Source organism: Talpa occidentalis, unplaced genomic scaffold, assembly GCF_014898055.3.
Source record: "Talpa occidentalis isolate TD23 unplaced genomic scaffold, MPIMG_talOcc4v2.1 talOcc4.6, whole genome shotgun sequence".
Taxonomy (NCBI): domain Eukaryota; kingdom Metazoa; phylum Chordata; class Mammalia; order Eulipotyphla; family Talpidae; genus Talpa; species Talpa occidentalis.
Genome location: NW_023604972.1, coordinates 68,676,045 through 68,702,710, shown reverse-complemented (window position 1 = coordinate 68,702,710; position 26,666 = coordinate 68,676,045). Strand labels below are relative to the sequence as shown.

At 35.2% G+C, this 26,666-nt stretch overlaps 1 protein-coding gene across 8 annotated transcripts in view; it reads right to left on the bottom strand.

Moving 5' to 3' along the window:
* The window catches only part of TMEM232 (transmembrane protein 232), a 249,512-nt gene that overhangs the window by 108,453 nt on the left and 114,393 nt on the right, over positions 1 to 26,666 (bottom strand). For all 8 annotated transcript variants that reach the window (XR_008549210.1, XM_054688079.1, XM_037530317.2 and 5 more), the window contains one exon: positions 22,819 to 22,997. Coding sequence is in view for 7 of the 8 variants with exons in the window: in XM_054688079.1 (XP_054544054.1) it covers positions 22,819 to 22,997 (179 nt within the window). In the remaining variant the exon portion in view is untranslated. The remainder of the gene's footprint in view (positions 1 to 22,818; positions 22,998 to 26,666) is intronic.

Here is a 26,666-nt window from a genome sequence, read left to right as displayed (position 1 = left end):
TTTTATATAATTCTTACATCATTTTTCATCTTTGCACAATGTATGCATTTTCATTATGGTTATATTCCCCATACAATTGCACCCCCCCCTTATTTTGACTCTAATCCTCCTTTCCACACCCCTCCCTCCCACCCCCTGTAGTGTGTCTCTGGTTTACAGTTGCTTGTTGATTTTGATTTTTACTTTGTATTGATTAGTCTTTTTCCTGGTCCCTTATTTAAGTTTTCTAGATTCCTGCTATGAGTGAGACCATCCGGTATTTTTCTTTTTCTTTCTGGCTCATTTCGCTGAGCATGATCCCTTCCAGCGCCATCCATGTTGCTGCAAATTGCATGTGTTTATCTTTTTTGAATGCTGAGTAATATTCCATGGTATATATGTACCACATCTTCTTGATCCAGTCATCTATTTTTGGGCATTTGGATTGTTTCCATAGCTAAGCTATTGTAAATAGTGCTGCTATAAACATAGGGGTGCAGGTGCCCTTTGGAATTACTGTTTCTGTGTCATTTGGGTAAATACCTAGGAGTGGAATTGCTGGATCATATGGAAGCTCTATATTTAGTAGGTCCAGAAATCTCCACACAGCACTCCATCGTGGTTGGACCAGTTTGCACTCCCACCAGCAGTGCAGTAGAGTTCCTTTATTATTTTTTTAAAGTAGAAAATAAAAGCGCTGTCTACTCATTTCCATAAACATTCAAGTATTTCAATCATTATGAGTAAACCCTTCCCACTAAAATTTACTGTAGTTATTAAGAAGACTATGTTTCACTTGTTAGAAATGTGACAAATACTTTACCTGAGGAAAGATTCAGAAAGCAAAGTGTAAGGAAAGGGAACAAAGGTTGGGCTTTATACTCATAAGCATTTTTGTATTAACTGAAATAACGGGAATGTACATTTTACTTTATATCAAAGCGCCTGAGGCACAAGACTTTGTAGATTTTTAGTAGATATTCTTTATTCACACTGAACATAAAGTAGCCCTAAGGACTGTTTTTACAACTTGTAAAAGAAAGGCTCTAGCTTCTTAATTCACTAAAACATGTTGTCCAAGAGGTATCATATGCCAATAACTAAGCTGATCCAACTGAATTTGAGAATACATAAATTTTTCATGAAAATGAGTATATTTAGGAATAGTAACTAACCTTTCTGGTGTAATTATAGTAAATAAATATTGCCATAATAGCAACATGAGAGAAAAGAAAAGGAAACCTTGGCTCATGTTTTACTGGAAAATTAATTACATCTCTAAATAATATATAGAAAATATTTATTTTATCCCCGACAAGAAAACACACTTTAATTAATTCAGAATATTTGTTCTAACACATTATACTTTTATACCAAGTGTGGTCATTCTTTTGAAATCATTTTGCTTTTTCCTACTTAGGTATATAATGTTTAGTTGCTTAAGTTATTCTTCAGTACAATGACAAACTCCCTCATAGGAAGTCTTTAATGTCCAAAATAAATGAGTATTATGTTACTTAGAAAAACTGGGCAAGAAAGGAAAAAAATTTGGCTGAGGAATTTAAGAAAATTAAAAGATCACATAGGAGTAACAAAAAGAGTTAAACAACAGGAAAGACAGAGAAAAACTAAGAATTGCATAAGAGTTAATCATCTTGGCCTTCTGAATAACTAGGTGAGTAATATTTAAGGGAATTAGTTGAGGAAATATTACTCCTGAAGTCAGGTACAGACATGTCAATATGCCATTTGATATAAAAAATACATCAGTTAATAATAAACTAAAAATATTCTTTATTACAACTTCAAAAATAATGTAAGAAAAAAGCATTGGCTAAGAGAAAAATAAACAGAATATTGATTAGACACTTATATTTGCATCATATCTATATGATTCAATATACCAATATGTCAATAAAATCTCAGTCAATAAAGCTATCCTTCAAAATTAAATTGAATAAAAACATTTTCAAGTAAGGGAAAATTGACAGAATTAGCCACCAGCAGATGCTCATTTAAAACATGTGAAAAGATTTTCTTCAGACTGAAGAAATAAAATCTCCTAAAGAAAGTAAAAAATATCAGAAGGAAGAGAAAGGAAACACCTAAATATGTGGATAAAGGCAAATTATATCAAGTGTGAAAAGCAATAAAATTATATGGATGTCTGTAAACATACACATTTACATACAAATACACACACAAAGTCAAATCATCAAGAATTTTGTGTAAGGAGAAATAAATGGAGTTAAAATCATCTTATGACTCTGAAAAAGTATATTTAAAAAAACCCTACACTAGGGTCTCCCTGGTGGTGCAAGGGGTTAAGATGCAACCTACAAAGCTACCCTCAGCCACTGCAGGACAAGTTCAATTCCTGGCCAGGGAGATACCCACATGGCACGACAGGCCTCTCCTGACTCATCCGCTGCTCCCCTCAGCAGTATATTTTGGTCAATCCACCTGTTCTGCTCCTCACTCTCACTCTGGTGAATCCTCTCACTCCCCACACCTCTGACCTGTACCCAGTTCTTGTATGCATAAATAAATCTTTACAGATTTATTACTGAATTTATTACAGATTTATTATAGAATGCTAAGTGCAAATGGGCCATCCTACTTGTATACAGCTCAAATAGCTCAACTGTGGAACTGTAGGCTAAATAAATAGTCATGTTAAGTTTCTTAAGTTTTGGAGTGCTTGCTTTTTTGCATAGGAATTTTTCAGATTGAGAGCTACTTAAATGAGATTTTAGTCTGCTATATTGTTTAATGTTAATGTTGTTTCTTTCATAGTTATAATTTAAAAAATTGACAGTTTTAATTTTTGGGGCATTTACTGTATGATGTCCTAAGTAGTATACATATATATTGATTGTTTAATCCTCATTAATATACAATTAGTGTATTATTATGTTGTTGATTTCAAAGATGAGGAAATTTAAACTTTAAATAAGGCCTTGTTTATAGTTGCCTGTTGATTTTAATTTTTTACTTTATTATAATTAGTAGTTTCTGCATACATTGTACAAAAATGATAAATGATGTAAAATATATAAAATAAAAAATAAATAAGACCTTGTTAAACTTTTTGAAAGGTGAAAAATTTATGTTGAGTCAACATTGTGTTCCTGGAAAAAAAACAAATTGTACATGCATACTCATGGGTATGATTGTCCCATAATTTTTAGTTTTATAATAATACCTTTTTTATAGTACTCTATAGTAATGTAAGGATTTGTGTGCAAGTTATGTTGGACTTATAGAATAAATTGCAAAGCAATTATCTCTCTTTTCTATTCTTTGGAAATATTTTATAGTATTGAAATGATAAATTTCTTAAAATTTTTGTAGAATTCAAAAGTGAAGCCATTAGGTCATGGATATTTATGGAAAGGTCTTTGGCTGTGGATAATTTTCATACACACATGTATACACACATACACACACACACACACACACACACACACCCTTCTAGACAGTAATTTTCCTTGCATCAATTTTGGTATATTAAAAGGGTATATTTGTCCATCAATTGCATTTTATTTTTCACTGCTGTAACATTGGCTTATAACACTCTTTATATTATTCAGAGATATATATTAAAGGTATTTAATAAAGTTGCCCACACTATCTCTTTGTGATAATTTCATGTCCTTAGACTCTGTCCTGATCTTGCCTTTATTCTGATTCTTCTTATTTTTGCCTTTATTTCCTTTGTAATCTAGCATGCATATGAATTTTGTTTTTTAAACAACGATTTTTATTCTCTTGATGCCAATTGTCTTCTCAGTTTCTTTAATTTTTGATATTAGTTCTGTATTTCCTTCTACTAATATTGAATGCATTGTTGTTTTTCTAAAATTATTAAACTATATTTCTTTTTTTTTAAAGATTTACCTATTATGCGTACAAGAGCTGGGACACAGGCCAGAGATGCGGGGGCGTGAGAGGATTCACCAGAGACAGAGTGGAGAACAGAACAGGCAGACTGACTGAAATACACAGCAGTGGGCGAGACATGCTGTGCCATGTGGGTAGCTCCCTGGCCAGCCGGGGATCAAACTCATGCTGCAGAGGCTGCAGACCACCTCATAGTGCGGTGCTCAACCCCTTGCACTACCAGGGAGGCCCTAAACTATATTTCTTATAATTCACTTGTAGTGTTTATATTTGCTAATCTATTATTTTAACACAATAAACATAACTCAACTCATAATTTTAGGCATATCCTGAACTTCTGATAAGGAATATTATAATTGTCATTCAGTTCAAAATAGTTTACAAGTTCAAGAATTATTTCTATTTTGAACCTTGGGTTATTGAAGTTTATTATTTAATATACACATCTATGGAGATGTTGTTATGATTATGGTTTTGATTTACAGTTCAATTCTACTGTTCCTATTGATAATATGTTCTTTATAAAAAGTCTATCTTTTCTGTTTTGAATATAATAAAAATGTTCTCATTTTGTGCCTTTTTGGGAGAAATATGTTTTGTTGTTATACCATTCCATCCTATCCTCCATTTTTTGGTGATCACATAATCTTTTATTTATTACCCCAGATGTTACAAAATTAATCTTTGAATTATTGGTCTAGTGTAAACAGAAAGAAAATAAATACATATTTTATCAGGTAGATGAAGAAAAACACCTTGAGGCTGTAGTATGAGGCAGAACACAAAAACTACTTGGTGTGAGACTAAACCAGTAACCGGAAGAGAGGAAAACAGAAACATTCTGGAGACACACATCTTTGATCCAGGTAAAGCTAATATGGAAGAACTAGATTGGTCCACCTAGAGTAGGTTCCTAGTAAGGAAATTGCAAATAAGGTGCACTGGATTACCCATCCTGTCCCCAACTCTTGGGAATGGAATTGTCCTTATAGTAAGTGCACTGACAAGCAGACTGACTTCCAGGGCTCAGATCTGGACCTAAAAGGAAGGAATATCAGGGGTGTTACAAACACAAAACTGTTCCCTGCCAACCGTGTGTGAGATATCAGTGGTTCACTCCAGATCCCTCAATCACCCTGTTGACATAACACTGAAAAATCAAGTGTCAATACTTGCAGAAGTCAAGAAAAGTAAAATATTAAAAAAAGAAAAGAAAAGCACAAGACTATCTTAAGTTAAAAAAAAATAAAAAGCTTAACTAAAAAAAACTCATAAAATTTTTAGAACGGGTACCATTGCGTCCAGAAACCACCTAGACTGTGTGGAACTGGGAAAGGGCTGTCCCCTTAGCCAGAGGTGAGCGGAAAAGCCACCACAAGACAGGCCCCATCTGGCTACCAGCCCAGAGGGGAATCCAGCCATTTGGAGCCCAGTGGGGGGATCCAGCCACGGCCAGGGCAGTCTGTGGGACCATAAGATCCACCTCTGAAATTAAACAAATACAGAAGGAGGAGATTTCCTGTGACAGCGACCACTAACATATTCATAATACCACTACCCTACTGGACTTCCAGCATAATAGTTTTTGACTCAACTAGACCACCAGTTTCTGACAACCCAGAAAGAGCACACCATAAAGAAGTCAGCCAGTACCAGTGACACAGTGTCCCAACTCATAGGACAAATTAGAAAACAAGCAGCAGGGAAAAGAAAAACTACAAGCAACCAAGCAAGTCCTCAAGGAAAAAACACAAGACAAAAAGAAAATCACCCACCAGAATGCAACAACAGTGACTTGGAAGAACTTCTGAGCCTTCCAGATAGAGAATTTAAAATTGCCATGATTAAAAAACTGAAAGAAGTCATAAAGCAAAACAATGATAGGGAAAAATAATCAGTGATCAGAAGAATGAAACCGAGTCCCTAAAGAGGGAAGTGAAAGAAATGCAGGAGATCAAAGGATTAATGGAGGAGCTAAAGAACTCTGGGAAAAGCAGTGAAAGCAGAGTAGATGACATGGAAGAACGAATCAGTACTCTCGAGGACACAGAAATAAAAAGAACCAAAATAGAAAAGGAAAGAGAAGTATGAAGACAAAGAATGAAGAAAGACTTCAAGAACTATCACACTCAATGATGAAAGGAAATATGAGTTATAGGAATCCCAGAAGGAGAGGAGAGAGACATAGGAACAGAGAAAATATTTAAGGAAATAATTGAAGAGAACTCAGAAGGAGCTGAAAATAGACATACAAGAAGCAAGAACACCAAACTTCCATGGTAAAAGGAAAAATACAGCAAGACTCATAGCAGTAAAGCTTCCAAGAATCCAAGACAAGGAAAAAATAATGAAACTGACAAGAGGAAAGAAACAGATAACATACAAAGGAAAACCAATCAGACTGACATCAGACTTCTCTGAAGAAACACTAAAGGCAAGGAGAGAGTGGAGGGACATAGTCAACAGACTCCAAGACAGGGCCTTCCCGGTCGCGCAGTGGTTGATCGCTGGGCTGCAAAGCTGCCTGTAGCCTCTGCAGCACTGGTTCCAACCACAGCCACTGGCAAGGGTCCCACATGGTGCAAAGACCTCTCCTGCCGCTCCTGCTCCTCCTATCAGTAGTGTACTTCATCAGTCTGCCTGTTCTGTTCTCTACTCTGGCTCTGGTGAATTCTCTCACACTCCTGTGCTTTTGACTGTACCCAGTTCTTGTATAAATAAAAAAATCTTAAAAAAAACCCAAAACCTCCAAGACAACAAATGCCAACCAAGAATACTCTATCCCGCAATGCTTTCCTTCCTCTATGAAGAAGGAATAAGGACTATCTCAGACAAACAGAAACTCTGGAATTTCATTATGACTAAAACTCTACTCCAAAAAAATGCTACAAGGAGTCCTAAAGCCAAAACCAACAGAAGGATGAATAACAATGAAAGAAGGCCAAAAAAAATTATTAAAAGAATAAATAAATAAAATCTAAGGAAATACAAACACAATGGCAAATACAGATGCAAAAATATCAGTATTAACTCTAAATGTAAAAGGACTAAACTCTTCAATAAAAAGACACAGTCTCATGCTGGATTAAGAAACAAAACCAAGGGCGTCCCCTGGTGGCGCAGCGGTTGTGCGCTGGGCTGCGAAGCTGCCCACAGCATCTGCAGTGCCGGTTCGATCCCCGGCCTCCAGCGAGGGTCACACATGGTGTGACAGACCTCTCCTGCTGTGCCTACTGCTCCCCTCAGCAGTGTATTTCATCGGTTTACCTGTTCTGTTCCCCGCTCTGGCTCTGGTGAATTCTCTCACCCTCCCACACTTCTGAATGTACCCAGTTCTTGTATAAATAAATAAATAAATCTTTAAAAAAAAAAAAAAAAAAGAAACAAAACCCAACCTTTTGCTGTCTCCAGGAAACACATTTAACTACAAAAGATAAAAACAGACTGAAAGTAAAAGGATGGAAAACAGTCCTACAAGAAAATGGACTGAAAAAGAAGGCAGGAAGAGCTATAATTATATCAGATAAAGCAGATTTCAAACTCAAAAAGGTAAAAAGAGACCTAGACGGTCACTAAATTATGATCAAGGGGAAAATACTTCAAGAAGAAATAACACTCATTAACATATATTCACCAAATGATGGAGCACCAAAATATATCAGACAATTATTATCATCTTTGAAAACAGACATCGGAGAAAACACATGTGTAGTAGGAGACTTCAACATACCACTATCAACAATGGATAGATCAACAAGGCAAAAAATAAGTAAGGACACTAAAGCTCTAAATAAGGATATTGAGCTCATGGGTTTAACAAACATCTATAGAACACTAAACCCCAAAAATTCTGAGTACACATTTTTCTCAAGTGCACACAGATCATTCTCCAGGATCGATCACAGACTGGGACACAAGACAAACACCAACATATACACCAAGACTGAAATCATACCAACCATCTTCTCTAACTATGAAGGCATCAAACTAGTAATAAACCATAAAAAGAAGGCAAGGAACCCTCCTAACTTATGGAGATTGAAACCCACACTACTAGAAGCCCAGTGGACTAATGAGGCGATCAAAGAAGAAATTTAAAAATACTTTGAGTTAAATGACAGTGAGGACACCAATTTCCTAAAAGTATGGGATGCAGCAAAAGCATTAATAAAAGGAGAATATATAGCAATACAGGCTCACATCAAGAAACAAGAAAGAATTCAAAAAAACAACCTAATCTCATATCTCAAAGAACTAGAAAAAGAACAACAAAAACAAACAAACAAACAAAAAAACTAAAACCAGTAGAAGAAAAGAAATAATAAAAATCAAAGCAGAAATAAATGAAATAGAAACTAAATAAACAAACCAAAAGATCAATGAACCAAAAGTTGGTTCTTTATAAAAATAAATAAAATAGACAAACCCCTAGCCTGGCTCACAAAGGAAAAATGGGAGAAAGCACAAATAAATAGGATCACAAATGGAAGAGGAGAAATCACAACAGACACAGCAGAAATCAAAAGAGTAATCAGAAACTGTTTCAAACAAGCTCAACAACATAGAAGACATGGACAAATTCCAACAACTAAACAATCACCCAAAACTAGATAAATAAGAAATAGAATACATAAACAGACCAATTACAAGCAGTGAAATTGAAATGGTAATCAAAACCTTCCCCAAAAACAAAAGCCCAGGGCCTGATGGATTTACAAATGAATTCTACCAAAAATTCACAAATGAATTAGTGCCTATCCTTCACAAACTCTTTCAAAACATTGAGAAGATAGGGATAATACCAAACATGTTCTATGAAGCCAACATTACACTAATACAAAAACCGAACAAGGACAACACTAAAAAAGAAAACTATAGGCCAATCTCTAATGAACACTGATGCAAAAATCCACAATAAAATTTTAGCTATCAGAATCCAACAATGTATCCATAATTCACCATGACCAAGGAGGATTTATTCCAGGGACACAAGGATGGTTCAACACTTGAAATCCATCAATATAATCCAATACATCAACAAAAAGAAATATAAAAACGAGATGATAATATCAATAGATGCTGAGAAAGCTTTCCACAAAGTACAACACCTATTTATGATAAAGACCCTTGAAATTCTCTGATACAAGGAACATTACTCAACATCGTAAAGGCAATATATGACAAGCCCATAGCCAATATCATTCTCAATGGCGAAAAACTGAAATTAAATACATTAAGATCTGGAATAAGACAAGGATGTCCACTCTTACCACTGCTGTTGAATATAATATTGGAAGTACTAGCCAGAGCAATAAGACAAGAAAAAGACACAAGGAATCCAAATAGGGAAGGAAGAATTCAAACTATTACTATTCGCAGATGATAATATGCATAGAGAACCCCAAAAACTCCACAGAAAAACTAATTAAACTAATCAATAAGTTCAGTAAAGTAGCAGGATACAAAATAAACACACAAAAATCAGTAGCCTTCCTGTACACAAACATTAAATCTGAAGAAGAAGAAATCAAGAAAATCATCCCTTTTATTATTGAAACAAACAAAAAATACTAGGGAATAAACCTAACAAAAGAGGTAAAGGACCTATATGTCCCGAACCGTGGGATTCATAGGCACAAAAAGAGAAGGGCTGAGGATGAAATGAGGGGCTTGAGACAACTTGACGCTAGCGCATGCTTCTTTATTTTTCCTTTTCCTTCTCTAACTTTTCCATGTCTTTCTTACGTTCCTGGCCTTCTCTCTGCTCCTCTCGCAGCACTCTCCTCTCTCGTGGTTCTCTTCTTAAATCTCTTTTCTTCTCCCCCTCTCTTCTGCGTTCTCCTCTTATATCCTGGTAGCTCCTCCCCCCATACCTTCCAGTCTCATGTGATTTACAGGAAAAACCTGTGGTTCTCTGAAAGTGAAATGGTAAAGAGAAACTTAACTCATGGCATGCATAAGCAACACGGCGCATGCTCTGGACGGCTCCAGACACCTATACAAAGAAAACTATAAAACACTGTTAAAAGAAATAGAAGAAAGAAGAGCCTCTCTTGGTGGCACAGCAGTTGAGCGCTGGGTTGTGAGGCTGCCCACAGCCTCTGCAGTGCCAGTTCGATCCCCGGCCACCAGCGAGGGTCCCACAAAAAAAAAAAAATGAAATAGAAGAAGATACAAAGAAATGGAAAGACATCCCCTGCTCACGGATTGGAAGAATTAACATTATCAAAATGGCCATCCTATCAAAAGCAATTTACAGATTCAATGCTATTCCAATAAAAATTTCAATAACATTCTTCAAAGAAATAAAGCAAATATTGATGAAATTCATATGGAGCCACCAAAACCCCATATAGCCAAAGCTCTCCTGAAAGAAAAAGAAGGAAATGGAGGCATCACATTCCCAGATTTCAAACTATACTCCAAAGCCATAATAATCAAAACTGCATGGTACTGGAACAAGAACAGAAACATGGACCAATGGAACCAAATAGAAAATCTAGAGGTAAACCCACAAATTTATGGTTAACTAATCTTTGACAAAGGAGCAAAGAATATGCACTGGAGCAAAGGAAGTTTGTTCAATAAATGGTGCTGGGAAAACTGGGTTGCTACATGCAAAATAATGATGCTTGACTGCTACCTCACACCATGCACAAAAACCAGACAAAGTGGATTAAAGAACTAGACATAATTGGGCCTCCCCTGGTGGTGCAGGCGGTTGAGCGCAGCGCTATGAAGTTGTCCACAGCCTCTGCAGCACCAGTTCAATCCTGGCGAGGCGGCAAGGGTCCCACATGGCGAGGCAGACCTCTCCTGTGGTGCCTGCCACTCCCCTCAGCAGTGTATTTCGTCAGTCTGCTTGTTCTGTTCCCCGCTCTGTCTCTGGTGAATCCTCTCACCCTCTCGTACATATGGCCTGTACCCCAGTTCTTGTATAAATAAATAAATAAATAAATCTTAAAAAAGAAACAACTAGACATAAGACCTGAAACCATAAAATATATAGAAGGAAATATAGGTGAAGCACTCAGCAACATCTTTAAAGACTTATCACCCCAAGCAGTGACAGCTGAGACAAAAATAAACAGCTGGGACTATATCAAGTTAAAGAACTTCTGTACAGCAAAAGAAACAGTGACCAAAACAGACACCCCACCAACTGGAAGAACATTTTTGCACACAACACTAATGATAAAGGACTGATCACAAAAATCCACAAGGAGATGAAGAGACTTAACAAAAACAAATTAAATAATCCAGTCAAAAAATGGACAGAAGAGCTAAAAATGAACTTCTCCAAAGAAGAAATGCAAATGTCCAACAGACATATGAAAAAATGTTCAGCTTCACTTGTACTCAGGGAAATGTAAATCAAAACTACAATTAGATACCATGTTACACCAGTGAGAATGTCACCTATTAAAAAAACTAGCTACAACCAATGTTGACGAGGATGTGGGAAAAAAAGGAACACTCCTGCACTGCCGGTGGGAGTGCAAACTGGTCCAACCACTGTGGAAAGTTGTGTGGAGATTCCTCAACCGCTAAAGATGGTGCTTCCATATAATCTAGCAATTCCTAAGTATTTACCCAAAGGACACAGAATCATTAATTCAAAATGGCACCTGCACCCCTATGTTTACAGCAGCACTGTTTACAATAGCTAAGCTATGGAAACAATACAAATGCCCAAAAATAGATGACTGGATCAAGAAGATGTGGTACATATACACAATGGAACACTACTCAACAATCAAAAAAGATAAACTCATGCAATTTGCAGCAACATGGTTGGAGCTGGAAGGCATCATGCTCAGTGAAATAAGCCAGAAAGGAAAACAAAAATACCAAATGGTCTCACTCATGGCAGGAATTGAGAAAACCTAAATAAGGGACCAGGAAATAGACTAATTATAATAAAGTAATATCAAAATCAACAAGCAACTATAAATCAGAGTCACACTATGGGGGGGGAGAGGAGGAGAGGAGGGATGAGGGTCAAAATAAGGGAGGTGGGAATTGCATGGGGAATATAAACAAGATGAAAATGCATGCATTGTGCAAAAATGAAAAATGATGTAAAAAATATATAAAATAAAATAAACTCTTAAAGTATCAAAAACAGACAAAAAATATAACACATCACAATTCAAGACCTTAAGAGCATATAATATCACAAGGAGATAACAACTCAGAATTCAACCACAGACATGACCAATTACATCTATCAAGAATTCAAAATTGTTATAGTAAAGAAACTCAAAGTTAGAAGAAATTTTATTTTTTAGTGGTTTATTTATTCATGCATACAAGAACTGGGGTATAGGCCAGAGGTGCAGGGGGTGAAAGGATTCACCAGAAACAGAGTGGGGAGCAGAACAGGTGGATTGAATAAAATACACCGCTGAGGGGAGCAGCAGGCAAGACAGGAGAGGTCTACTGCACCATGTGGGCTGCTCCGGGGCCAGCCGGGGATCAAACTTGTGCTACAGAGCCTGTGGATTGCTTCACTGTGCTGTGCCCAACCCCTTGTGCCTCCAGGGAGGCCCCTAGAAGAAATTTTAGAAAATCAAGTAAGGTAGTACAAGAGAACACAGACAAGTTAATTAAAGAATGACAACAAACTCAGATTTAGTGATTTCAGAAATAAAACTGAAACAGAATGTAGAAGTTGAACATTTAAATATGAAAATAGCAGAATTCAGAATGAAAACCACTCAATAAATGAGATCAAGGGCTCTCACAAAAAAATTATGGAAGCAGAATCAAATAGAGGGTCAAATCAGTGACCTCAAAGAAAATGCACCAAGAACTCAAGTAGAAAAAGAGAGGAAAATGAGATGTAAAAAAAAAAAAAAGTGAAGTACTATGATAACCTTTTGAGTCTATTAGGAATGGCAACATAAGTATATTTGGGGTCCCGGTGGTACAAAACATTTATTTAAATAAATAATAGCAGAAAACTTTTTTTTTTAAGATTGATTGATTGATTGATTGATTGATTTATACAAGAACTGGGTATAGTCAGAAGCATAGGAGGGTGAAAGGATTCACCAGAGCCAGAGCAGGAACAGAACAGGCAGACAGGAAATACACTGCTGATGGGAGCAGCAGGCACAGCCGGAGAGGTCTGTGCACCATGTGGGACCCTCGCCAGCAGCCGGGGATCAAACCACAGCTACAGATGTTGTGGGCAGCTTCGAAGCTGAGTGCTCAACCACTACACCACCAGGGAGACCCCAGAAAACTTCTTGAAACTGGAAAAGGACCTAGTTATAAGGTCTATGAATCTAAAGGAACACCTTATCTAAATGCAATGAGAGCTACACCAAGTTAGCCAGAAATGACTCTATCAAGAGTTCAAGAAAAAGAAGGAAAACTGAAAGTGACTAGGGATAAAAAGCAGGTAACTTATCCAAGTATTCTCATCAGGTTTTCATCAGACATCTTGATAGAAACTCTGCAGGCAATGAGAGAATGGAATAACATACTCAAAATACTCATAGCCAAAAACTGCTAGCCAAGAATACTATAACCTGCAAGAAATTCTTTCAGAAATGAGGGGTAAATAAGGTCCTTTCCAGACAAATAAATGCTGAAGGGGTCTGCAAAACTAGAATTCCCCTAAAAGAAAGGTTGGAAGGAGATCCCTACAAAAATTGAAGAAAAGAAAGTCAACATGAAAAGTGAACCAACAAATTGATGACAAAATAGCACTAGCAAGCCCTCACATATCATCAATCATTGTGAATATAAATGAACTAAAATTGCCAATCAAAAGGCACAGAGAACTCAATGTATTAAAAAGCAAAACTCAACTAATATTCACTTAATTTATAGAAAAACATAGACTCAAAATCAAGGGACAGACACTCGTAATCTAAGCCAATGTAAAGTTTTAAAAGACAAGAACCCTTATACTTATATGAGAAAAAAAATAGTCTTCTAAGCAATACAGATATTAAGAGAGAAAGAGGGACATTATTTCTGAAACAGAAACATTATAACAAGAATATAAAACAATTATTTAAATATATATACATGGCACCTAATATTGTACCAGCAAAAATTAGAAAACAAATATTAACAGACTTAAATGATAACATTGTTAGAGACATTGTTTTATTTATAAGCATATAAATAAATAAATAAATAAATAAATCTTTAAAAAAAAAAAAAGACCTTAACACCACTGACAGCAAAGAATAGATGATCCAGACAAAAAATCAGCAAGGGAACACTAGCCATAAATGACAAGTTGGGTGAAACAGATTTAATAGCTATTACAGAACATTCCACACAGAACCCCAGAATAAACATTCTTTTTCAAACTGCCAATGAATATTCTCAAGAATAGACCATGTGTTGTGACACAAAATAAATCTCAGTAACTTTATGAAGATTGAAAGCATGTCAAGAATTTTCAGATCGTGGGCCTCCCCTGGTAGCACAGGCAGTTGAGCGTAGCACTGTGAAGCTGTCTGCAGTCTCTGCAGTGCTGGTTTGATCCCTGGCCTGCAGGCGAGAATCCCACAAGGAGAAGCATACCTCTCCTATCTCGCCTGCTGCTCCCCTCAGCAGTGTATTTCATCAGTCTGCCTGTTCTGTTCCCGGCTCTGTCTCGGGTGAATCCTCTCACCCTCCTGCGCATCTGGCCTGTACCCCAGTTCTTGTATAAATAGATAAATCTTCAAAAAAAAAAGAATTTTCAGATCATAAAGGTATAAAAGTAGAAATCAACCAAAAGAAGAAAGATGGAAAAAAAACACAAATTTGTGAAGAATAAACAATACGTAACTGAATAGATTTCTAGGTCACTGAGGAAATCAGAGATGACATAAAAATATACTTGGAAAAAATATATATATATACCTGGAAAAAAATATATATATACCTGGAGATGAATAAAAATGAAGACATGAGTTAGAAACTATAGGAGGCAGCAAGAGCAGTACTAAGGAGGAATTTTATAGCCATACAGGCCTACCTCAGGAAACAAGAATCACAAATAATAAAGCTAGTATTATACCTAAAGGAACAAGAAAAAGAAGAAAAAGCAAAACTAGGAGTTAGTAAACAGAGAAAAACAAAACTTAGAGAAGAAGTAATGAAAAAGACAATCCAAAAGATCAATAAAACTAAGAACAGATACTTTGAAAATGTAAAAAAAATAAATCTTTTTTTTTTTTTTTTTTTTTTTTTGTGGGACCCTCACCAATGGCTGGGGATCGAACTGGCGCTGCAGAGGCTGCGGGCAGCCTCGCAACCCAGTGCTCAACCGCTGTGCCACCAGGGGAGGCCCTAAAAAAAATAAATCTTTACCAGACTCACAAAGAAGAGAGTTAAGGCACAAATGAATATAATCAGAAATGAAAGAGAAATTACAATAGATATTAAAGAAACACAAAAGGATCATAAAAAGGTAGTATGGAAAAACACATAAGAAAAGGAAAACTTAGAAACTTGCACCCTCTAAGGACAGAATCGGGATGAAATAGAAAAGCTGAAAACCAGCCATATCAGTGGGGTCGGGCACACTTAGCTTGTGCTCTTGACCAGGCAGGTTTGGTCTCAGCGGGTCTTTTGGGCTTCCAGGTCGGCAGAACGGGTAGGACACACTTAAGAATTTACCTCCCTCTTTTCTCCCTGAGTTGTACTTTTCCTCATTCCCCTTCCCTTGTAAATAAAATTTTTGTTAACCTTTAAAAAAAAAAGAAAGAAAGAAAGAAACAGAATTAAAAAGTAGGTAGATGAGAAAAGTCAACAAATTTATGGAGATAGAAAGCAGATCCAAAGAAAAGAAAACTGCAGACCAATATCCCTGATGGACATAGATGCAATAATCTTAAACAAAACCTTGACAAATCAAATCTAGCAATTAAGAGAATAACATATCATGATCAAGTGAAGTTTGTTTCAGGGATGCAAGGATGGTTGAACATAAGCAAATCAATTATCATGATATGCCATATCAACAACAGAAAGATAAAAAAAAAATCATATGATTCTCCTAATAGGCACAGAAAAAGCATTTGACAATATTCTCACCCTCTGTATCTCTTACCTGCACCCAGCTCTTGTATGCATAAATAAATAAATCTTTAAAAAAATATTAAAGACATATATGGCAAATCCACAGCCCACACTAAACTCAATGGCAAAAACTGAAAGTTTTAACTCTAAGATCAGGTGCAAGACAGGGATGTTCACTCTTACCACTACTACTTAATAAAATGTTGGAAGCACTAGCAAGAACAATGAGATAAGAAAAAGATTTGAAAAAGATACCCAAATTGGAATTTAGGAAGTAAACATATCACTATTTGCAAATGAAAGAAAATCCCTCACACTCCAGTAAAAAGGTATTCGAAATAAAAAAAAAAAATACAATAAAGTAGCAGGCTACAAAACTCATATACAAATTTTTTTTTTTTGCTTTTCTATATACAAAATAATGAACTAGTAGAAACAGAAATCAGGTAAACAAACCCATTTACAAACACTTCAAAAATTATTAAATAGGGGCCTCCCTGGTGGATCAAGGGGTTAAGCAACCCACTATGAAGCAATCCACAGCATTTGCAGCACCAGTTTGATCCCTGCCAGAGAGTTACCCACATGGTGCAGCAGACCTCTCCTGTTTTGTCCGCTGCTCCCCTCAGCAGTTGTACTTCGGTCAATCTGCCTGTTCTGTTCCCTGCTCTGTCTCTGGTGAATCCTCTTACCCCCCCCCCCCGCATCTCTGGACTGCACCCCAGCTCTTGTATGCATAAATAAATAAATCTCTAAAAAAAATAAATACTTCGGGGCCTCCCCTGGTGGCGCAGCGGTTGAGCGCTGGGCTGCAAAGCTGCCCGTGGCCTCTGCAGCGCCGGTTCAATCCCTGGCCGTTGGGCAAGGGTTCCACATGGCACGCAGACCTCTCCTGCCGCCCGCTGCTCCCCTCAGCGGTGTACTTGGGTCCTTCTGCCTGCTCTGCTCCCCGCTCTGGCTCTGGTGAGTTCTCTTACCCTCCCACGCTTCTGACTGTACCCAGTGCTTGTATAAATAAATAAATCTTTAAAAAAAATAAATAAAATAAATAAATAAATAATACTTCGGGATAGGCTTAACTAAAGAAGTGAAAAAGTATATACCAAAAAATGAGATATAGTTAAAAAAAAAAGACATAGCACAAAGAAATGGAAAGATACCATGTCCTGATGGATTGGAAGAATTAGAATTATTGAAATGGCTGTATTATCTAAAGCTATACACAGATTCAATGCAATGTCTATCAAATCCCTGTGGAATTCTTCACAGAAATAGAACAAAGAATCATGAGATTTACTTGGATTAACAAAAGACCAGCATAATAAATATACTACTGAGAAGAAAGAATAGAAATGGAAGTATCAACAGCACTAGAAACTGATAGTAATTAAAACAGTTTGGTTTTGGGGCCTCCCTGGTGGTGCAGGAAGTTGAGCGCCACTCTGTGAAGCTGTCCACATCCTCTGCAGCTCGGGTTTGATCCCAGCCGGCCTGTGAGAATCCCACTTGGTGCAGCAGAACTCTCCTGTCTCGTGCGCTGCTCCCCTCAGCAGTGTATTTTGTCAGTCTGCCTGTTCTGTTCCCCACTCTGTCTCTGGTGAATCCTCTCACCCTCCTGCGCATCTGACCTGTACCAGGTTCTTGTATAAAAATAAATAAATCATTTAAAAAAAAAGTTTGGTTTGGGGGCCTCCCTGTTGGTGCAAGGGGTTAAGACACAACCTACGAAACTATCAGCAGCCACTGCAGCATGTGTTCGATCCCTGGCCAGCCAAGGAGCAACACACATGGTACAACAGATCTTCCCTGACTCACTTGCCGCTCCCCTCAGCAGTGTCTTTCAGTCTGCCTGTTCTGTTCCTCACTCTGTCTCTGGTGAATCCTCTCACCCTCTGCACCTCTGGCCTGTAACCCAGTTCTTGTATGCATAAATAAATAAATCTTTAAAAAAAAAAAAAAGCTTGGTTTTGTAGTAAAAAATAGATACATAGGTTCAGTGGAAAAGAATTGAGAGCCCAGAAATGAAAATACAACCATATGCACAATTTATGACAAGGAAGTCAAGAGATCGAAATGAAGTATGAAAAGTCTTCAATAAATGGCACTGGGAAATCTGGATAGCCACATGCATTATGTATTAATTTGAAACGGAGCGAGACTTAGATATGAGACACAAAAGTATAAAATACATAGAAGAAAGCAAAGGTGGTATGATTCTTGACATCAGCCTTAGAAATAAGTTTGGGGACTCAACTCCAAAGGCAAGGTAAACAAAAAGAAAAATGGGTCTACATCAAATTAAAAAGCTTCTGTACACAGGAAGAAACTTGCATCAAAATGAAAGGACAGTCTATGGAATAAAAAATATATATATTTGTACATTTTATGTACTACAGGGCTTACTATCCAAAATACACAAAGAACTCCTAAAACTTATTTTTTTAAAAAACTGATTAAAATGGGCAGAAGATATGAATATAGACCAAAGAAGACATATGGATGGTCAGTGGGCACATGAAAATATATACAGCATCTCTTATTTTAGAGAAACACAACTCAAAACAACAATAAGATATCATTTCATGTCTGGAAAAATGACTGAATGACTATTGTCTGAAAGACAAAAATAAACAAGCGTTGGAGAGGGTGTGGAGAGAAGGAATCCCTTAACACTGTTAGAAGGATGTAAAACGCTGTAGGCATTATGGAAGCCAATATGAAATTCTTAAAAATTAAAAATAGAATTACCACATGATTCAGTTATTTCAATTTTTGGCATTTACCAAAAAAACACAAAAATACCAATCCAAAGTGATACTGTCACCTTAAGGTTTATTGTAGCATATTTACAATAGTCAAGTTCTGGAGGCAATCTGAGTTGTTTCTTTAATTGCCAAGTGGTTAAAGAAAATATAGTGTATAGGGCCTCCCCTGGTGGTGCAGCGGTTGAATGCTGGGCTGCGAAGCTGCCCACAGCCTCTGCAGAGCCGGTTCGATCCCCAGCCACAGGCGAGGGTCCCACATAGCACGACAGACCTCTCCTGCCCCACACACTGCCCCCCTCAGCAGTGTATTTCATCAGTCTGCCTGTTCTGTTCCCTGCTCTGACTCTGGTGAATTCTCTCACTGGACCTAGAGGAAATTTTGCTTACTGAGAAAGACAAACACCAGATTTCTCTTTTATGTACGTAGAATAAACAAACAGGTGAAATAAATAAAACAGAAAGAAGCCTTTGTACTATAAAACCGAATAGCAGCCACAAGAAAGGAAATGGGAAGGAGGTGGATAAATACGGACAAAGGAGACAATGATACACTACAGTATAGACGGACTTTTAGCAGTGGAGTATATACACAGGTTGATTTTCAAAGGTGAACACCTGCAAGTTAGATGATACAACTTAGAAGGGAAAAAAAAAATTTCTACCCAAACTAATTTTGTATTTAGCATGTCTATTTTTGTGAAACTATCTCTACATTTTTAAGAACTTATCTTGAGAACCAAAACACACTTTTCTAATTTAATTCCCACTGTTCAAGCCAAACGTTTTTCCGAACTAGGTAAGTCAACAAACGGCTTTCTCACACAGAGTTCTTATTTCTGCTTTTTCATGACATTTCCTTATCTAAAAGGTGCTCTATTTACTCTTCCCACTTGAATCATTTAAAATCATCATTTAAGTTGACAGCAAAAATACTAAAGTGACAATTACTTATTCTTCATTAATAAATGAAAAAATTAAAGACCAAACATTTATCTGAACTCCCATTATATACCATGAACTTTGAGGGAGCTAGCTACATATATTTCATTTGCATTGTTCCTTATCAATTCCTAGGAAATATGTCTGCTGGAAAAAGAAAGTAAAATATATTGTATAAAAGTCACTTTTTTAACTTCCTTGCATTTCTTACCTCTACCATAGAATCTAGTGTGGCAAAATAGACTTAGTAAGCACTCTCTCTCTCTTTCTCTCTCTCTCTCTCTCTCTCTCTCTCTCTCCCCCTATATATATAGTGATTATATATATATAATATAGATATATTTTAATATCAGATATAAATAGGTCTTAGTATCTTAATATATAGTATCTTGATATTCAGTAAGGAAACTCAAATTAGGTAATAATTCAAAGTCACCAGCTAAATACTTTAGCATTTATATCTATAAATCATATATTTTATTTTAATAACCCAAAAGTCTTATATCCCTAGATAGACCTTTACATAAAACCAGTCAAATGAACTGTATCTTTCAGTTACTCAATCTAATGCAAATTAAACTTATTTATTATGTTAAATATATGCTATGCTTAAATTAATATAAATGCTTTTAGAAATCTCTAATCTAAATTTTTCTCTGAGGAAAAATTGCCTTTCCCACACATTTACTATTAAAATGAATGAGAGCATTTTTTAGAAGTCTCTTCACTACGCATTGAAAACTAATTAGCACATTCAGTAGTTATACTTTTCTTTATTCTTTTATTCTCAAGGCTGACTGCTTGAGCAGTAAGGAATTTGTTTGAACTACCATCTAAAAAATATTTGCTATGCCTGATTAACTGACTTATGAATTTCAAATGTAATTATGCATAGATATTTATTAAAATTTTAGAGAAAGAAGACTATCTTGCACCAAATGATTGGCCCTGAAAACAGTCATGTAAATAGAATTCTAATTATAGAAATGGCAAATTTGAGTTGGCATATTTATTAAGTTCAATATAATCTATTTGAGATGTGAAACGCAATATAAAAATAGATACAAAATCTCACAGTATGACAGTATAAAGAACTGAAAGAATCATGCAAACACAAAGAAAGAGAAAAAGACCAAGTGAAATGAATATGCCTTGTTCACTATCCCTATAAGGAAGAAATTGCACTAAAAAATCAATGCTCATTTTTTTAAGCTTCAGTGAGCAACTTATACAAAATCAATAAGGTTCAGAGAGTACATAAAACTAAGAAGAATTTATTTCCTAAATCCCTACAAAGGAGATATTGGGTGATATATTGGTCATAACCACAATAGATACAAAAATTTTCTTTGTTTTCCTTTTGTCTTCTCAATCCAAAAGCCAAGGACAAAACTAAAGCACTATTCCATAAAAGTAAGTTCATGAAGTCCAAAGTAATGTAGTTCAAGCAGACAGATCCCTGTTTGTCTTTTTTTATGAAAAAAAAAAGTTGAAATTTAGACAAAATGATAAACTGTTTTTTAATAGTCCCTCATAACGATCATTACTCCAAATCAGACTTACGATCAAAAGGGCTGGAATTAATTAAAGCAAATCAGTAATTACCAGAAGGGAAGGCAGAGGGGGGTGCATAAATAAGGTTGTATGGTAAATGATGGAATTGGACTTTTAATGGTGAGCAGAATGCATTATAAACAGATGCTGATTTATAGTGATACACTCTGAGAGGCCTCCCTGGAGGCACAAGGGGTTAAGGCGCAGCACTATGAAGCTATACGCAGCTACTACAGCATAGTTCTATCCCCCACCAAGGAGGTAACACAATGGGCGCAGCAGACTTCTCCTGTCTTGCCCACTGCCCCCCCTCAGCAGTGTATTTCAGTAGACCTGCCTGTTCTGCTCCCCACTCCATCTCTGGTGAATCTTCTCATGCCCCTGTGCCTCTGGCTGGCACCCCAGCTCTTATATGCATAAATCAATAAATCTTTAAAAAATATGATGACACAGTCTGAAACCTATACAATATTTTATAATTGCAAGGTTTATTTCAATAAAAAATTGTAAAGGGAACACAAGTTCTCTTCATATCCAAAATAAAGCAAAAGTTAGATTTTTTTAATTTTACTAAGAATCTAGAAAATATATACTCCATTGCCAATAATGATCCCATATGTTTTGACCATTGACTAAGCAATGTGAATTTATTATTGGTTATTTTTTTGGTCAACATTAATTCATACCTGTAATTATTTTTGGAAGATAGGCCATGAGGAAGGTTAGAATACTTGCCTATATGAAAGCTAGGAAGAACAGAAACTTTTAACGACAGAAAAGAAAGTCAATTTTATGATAACAAGCAGGTCAATATGACTAAAAATAAGAAAGAAAGAAATGTATGATAGACGTTTTGAGACATAATAGGATATTATATGGATAAAACATCACTGAAAAATCATATTTGTATTTTATGAGGACTAGATAGCTAACTCCATACTGATTTTCTTTGAATTCCAAGCAATTTATATAGTGATTATAATAAAACGAGCAAAGCCAAGAAATCATAAAATACATTTTCTACATTAATCAAAAATACCTAGTATTAATGAGTCCAGATTTAAGAATGAAAATTTAAGAAAAATTTAAATAACTAAAAAATTTATTATCCAAATTAAGATACTAGAGAAAAGTCAATTTGCTACTAATGAGAAATCTGGATAATTAGGAAAAGACCCAGAGTCACCTGAGAAACCTGAAAACATTGTCAGCATACTTAAATATATCTTTCAAAAGCACAAGCCCAAACAGAACAATTAATATTCCGACAAACATCTCCATTCCTTTTTTCTTGGAAACATAGTTTAGAATTTATCATGACAAATGCTTGAAAGAAATGACATGCTGACATTTTCCTATGCCTCTGAATCACATACAGAGTTGTAAACCAATGCTATCTCAATTAAAAAAAAAATTGTACATGGGAAAAAAACAGTTTATCAACTCCATTCTTGAAACTGTTTATTCAAAAGAGTGCCAACCCTCTTATCTTTAACTAAAAATTGGCCAATTTTAATATTTAAAAATTGAGTTCTCAACTATGTCACTGATAATGTATATAGACATTCCTTTTTTCCTTTGAGGGAAAGGAAAAACATGCATCCTTAACTTAAGTATGTATTGTTTAGTTTTTTAATCTTACCTGAGCTATATTTATTGCACTTTGGATTACCCCATCTTTATCATTATTCTTTATTTTTTGAAATGTTTGCCATATTTTATTTCTAAGTCCATCCTGTTCTTCATCTCCCTTAAGTTCCCATAACATTTTTGTCATGTTATATACTAAGCCATAGTATCCAGTCCATATCACTTGATCACCTGTTTAAAAATAAATGCATGTTAGGAAAATATTTAATTTGACATTTTTCATACAACCATCTGTACAACCAATGTATGGCTTTGTGAAAAAGAAGAAACCTGATTTTAATAAAACTCTAAGTCTGAAAATCGAAGATTTGGAATTTTTTTTACCTTTCACTGCTCTTACTATTTTAATTTAAAAAAATCCACAAATAATTTTAAAATGTCTAGCTATAGGAAAAGATGAACTGTGCATAAGTAATATCATACTTTATAAATTTAAAATTGAAACAGGAAAATTTTAACTATGCACTGAAAATAAAAATTCTTGGAATTCAAATAAAAGGAATTTGCTCAAGGCAATATGAACATTCAGGCCACCATAATGAATTATTTGTAATAAATCAGAGAAATAAGAAAAAAATCACCAGTTATTATAGCAATGAACAAACTGTGAAACATGGCATTAGACCAAAAAGACAACTTTATAATGATGTGGAAATCAGACCAAAATATTGACATAATTATAGACTGGAAGATTTTTTAATAACAGAGACATAAATCAATTGATATATAGAGAAAAAAGTAATATATCCAGAAAAGATAATAAAAAGTCTAAGAGTATTCTTAAAAATTACATACAAAATAGCAATTAAAAATTCAACTTTTAAAATATGCATTACACTTACACAAATAAGGAAGAAGTTTCTTTTTCCTTGTTCTTTTAATTTTTTCTTACCAAGTTCAGATATTTTGCCATAAAATACTATTTAGGAAAAACAAATTCTAGTCTATATAGTAATAGAACAAATTTTAAGAATGTAATAATACAAGTATCAATGTGATATGAACTTAAGTTAACCAAGGAGCAACATGAGGGTATTTTCTATATGTGAGGGAAATAAAAGCAAAAGGAACAGAGGATTCACAAAGGAAGATGGGAGGATTTTAAATCCAAAGAAATTCAATGTTGTATTTTCCCCAAAATTCTGGTCATATTATATGAGACAGTACAACTCAACAATGTCCTTCTTGAATGAAGAGAGAAGCACCATCTGAAAAGTCACAATTCTCAATATTTCCTAATCAAACTATTTTTAATAATCCATAATAATAATTGTAGAATACTTTGGAGTACCTAATATATGCTTTTATTCTAGTCTCATTATAATCAAACTATGTAGATCTTATTTAGAATCAAAGAACATAACTAGAATGGGCAGCATCAATAAAGCCAGATGAAGCTGGGTCTAATATTACCCTATGCAGCAGAGCTTTTCCATCAGAAAATACTTCATTCTAATTACTACCTTCTATTTTGTTATAGAAAAGAAGAAAATAGAAAGAGAGGACAAAAGAGAAAGTATGTACATGTTTTTAAATGGGATTGGAAAGTCATATGTGCAGCTTCCAAACTTAAGAGCGCTTCACTCTTTCTATGAATGCATATGATGTCTCTCTATATTATGTTGTTATGTTAAAAATAAATATAGAGATAAACAAGATAGCATAATAGTGACATGCAAATTATTCTTTAGACTAGTATATAAATTTAAAGATAAAAGCAGTATGAATAAATATAACCACAGAGATTTATTCATGGAAACACACAATATAAATATGCAAAACCATGATAGAGTGGGGAACTAAAGTTAGAGTTTCCCTATGTGAGTAGACTTATGTTATAGTAAACTTAATATGACTACTGTAACTGTAAAATATTCATTGCAAACCCATGGTGACTAACATCTTATTTGGGGATAAGGATTTTGTCAGAACACAGAAAAAAACAGATAAGCAGATAAGCATATATAAGTGATACATTAGAATTCTGAAAAGCTAAACAAATAAACAGAAAAATTCAGAAAAACAAATATAATGACCTGAGAAACAAGTTCTAAGTAAATTAGGACATTTGGATGAGGAATAGTACTCCCAAAATGTAGCTATAAGAAGAGAGAAGGGAAAGGATGATAGTGAGATTCTCAAATTGAACTAAGGTAGAGAGTTCATACTAGAAATGATAAATTAAAGTAACTAAAAAGAAATGGGATATGATTAAATGACATATGTTTGAGCAAATAAATGATTAAATGTTCATTTTTTCTGTTCAATGAAATGGTATAACTATTCAAGCAATAAATTGGGAAAAATACAGGAGTTTATGAGGATAATCTAATTCTATGGTAATGAGCAATAGGAGATTGCAGTAAAGGATAAACCTAAAACAATATGGAGACAGTTATGTCTTTTTATTTATAGATGAGAGAAAAAGAAGGAAAGGGAAAGAAGTATATTTTTAAAGCTCAGAAAATTGAAATAATAATGAAATCACTTACAGAAATGGGATTATATAGAAGGCCAGTTTGATGAGAAAAGAAATATTACTTGGAAAACATGACATGTTGGGATGAAGAATCTAATTTTCAGTGTCTTTGGGTTTTAGTAAAATTATGTCTTGTATAGACTGGACAAAGATGGTGTCAGAAGAGTTTCCTCAATTCACTCCTGGGATGGTCATCTGAAAGTTAAATAGAGCAAAACTACACCTAAAGAGTGCTGTGACTTAGGGTGAAACAAGAATACGACTTGGATATCATAAAACAGCATAGATTATAGCAAAAAGAGGAGATTTATGCTTCATTAAATATGATGAAGGTGATAAAAAGACTGGAGACTGTCATCTGTGTTAGAGAAGATGCTTTAAAAACTACAACACTGCCACTTTGTCAATGGCTCCAGGAAGGGAGAGTTGAATAGTATGGAAAAATGTACATTTGACTGTTGGGAACTGTGTACTGGAGCAGGAGTAACCCAACCCAACACTCCAGGACTAGTCCTGGGGTAATCTAAGAGGAGAACAATTGTCCAGAATCTAACTATAAAAACATGGGAGAGTTTGGCTTCCTATCAGATAGGGAGTTTAAATTGTCATAATAAAGAGATGGTAGAAAATGCAGATAAGAATATATAAGTGATACATTAAAATTCTGAAAAGCTAAACAAATAAACAGAAAAATTCAGAAAAACAAATATAATGACTTGAGAAAAAAAGTTAATATACAGAAAATAGAAATAAAAGTTTCAAATAAGAAAATAACAAATATCTGTGGCTTTCATATAGTGAGGAGCAGGGGGAAGAGGAAATGGGAGCAGGGATGAGGAGAGAACACTATGGATGTTTTGGTGGTGGGAGTGCTATGGTGACTACATCTGAGGGGGGAAGTCCTAAACTGTCAGAACACTAGCAAAGATGTGAAACGATGATTCATCAATACAAATAAAAATTATAATTAAAAAAATCAGAATGTCAAAGTGATGAGAAAAAGGAAAACAGCGATGTAGGATGTAAAAGATCAACAGAGAAGATTAAATAATCTCAATAATGCTAGTAAAGCAGAACAGATCAAATGTAGAATTGAATCAGTGACCACAAAGGGAGTAAAGCACAAAACCCAAGTGGAAGAAGAAGGAGAAAATGAGGGGGGAAATTTGTAATGCTTTAAGAGTCTTCTGATTTCAATAAGAAAGACAAAAAAAAAGATAATGGGTATTCCAGTAAGCAACAAGAGAAGGGAATAATTAGTTATTCAAAGAAATAATAGAAGAAAACTTGTCAAATTGGGAACAAAACTAAATAAACAAGTTACTGGAGTTATCAAAAGGTTATGAGGCCTACACCAAGAT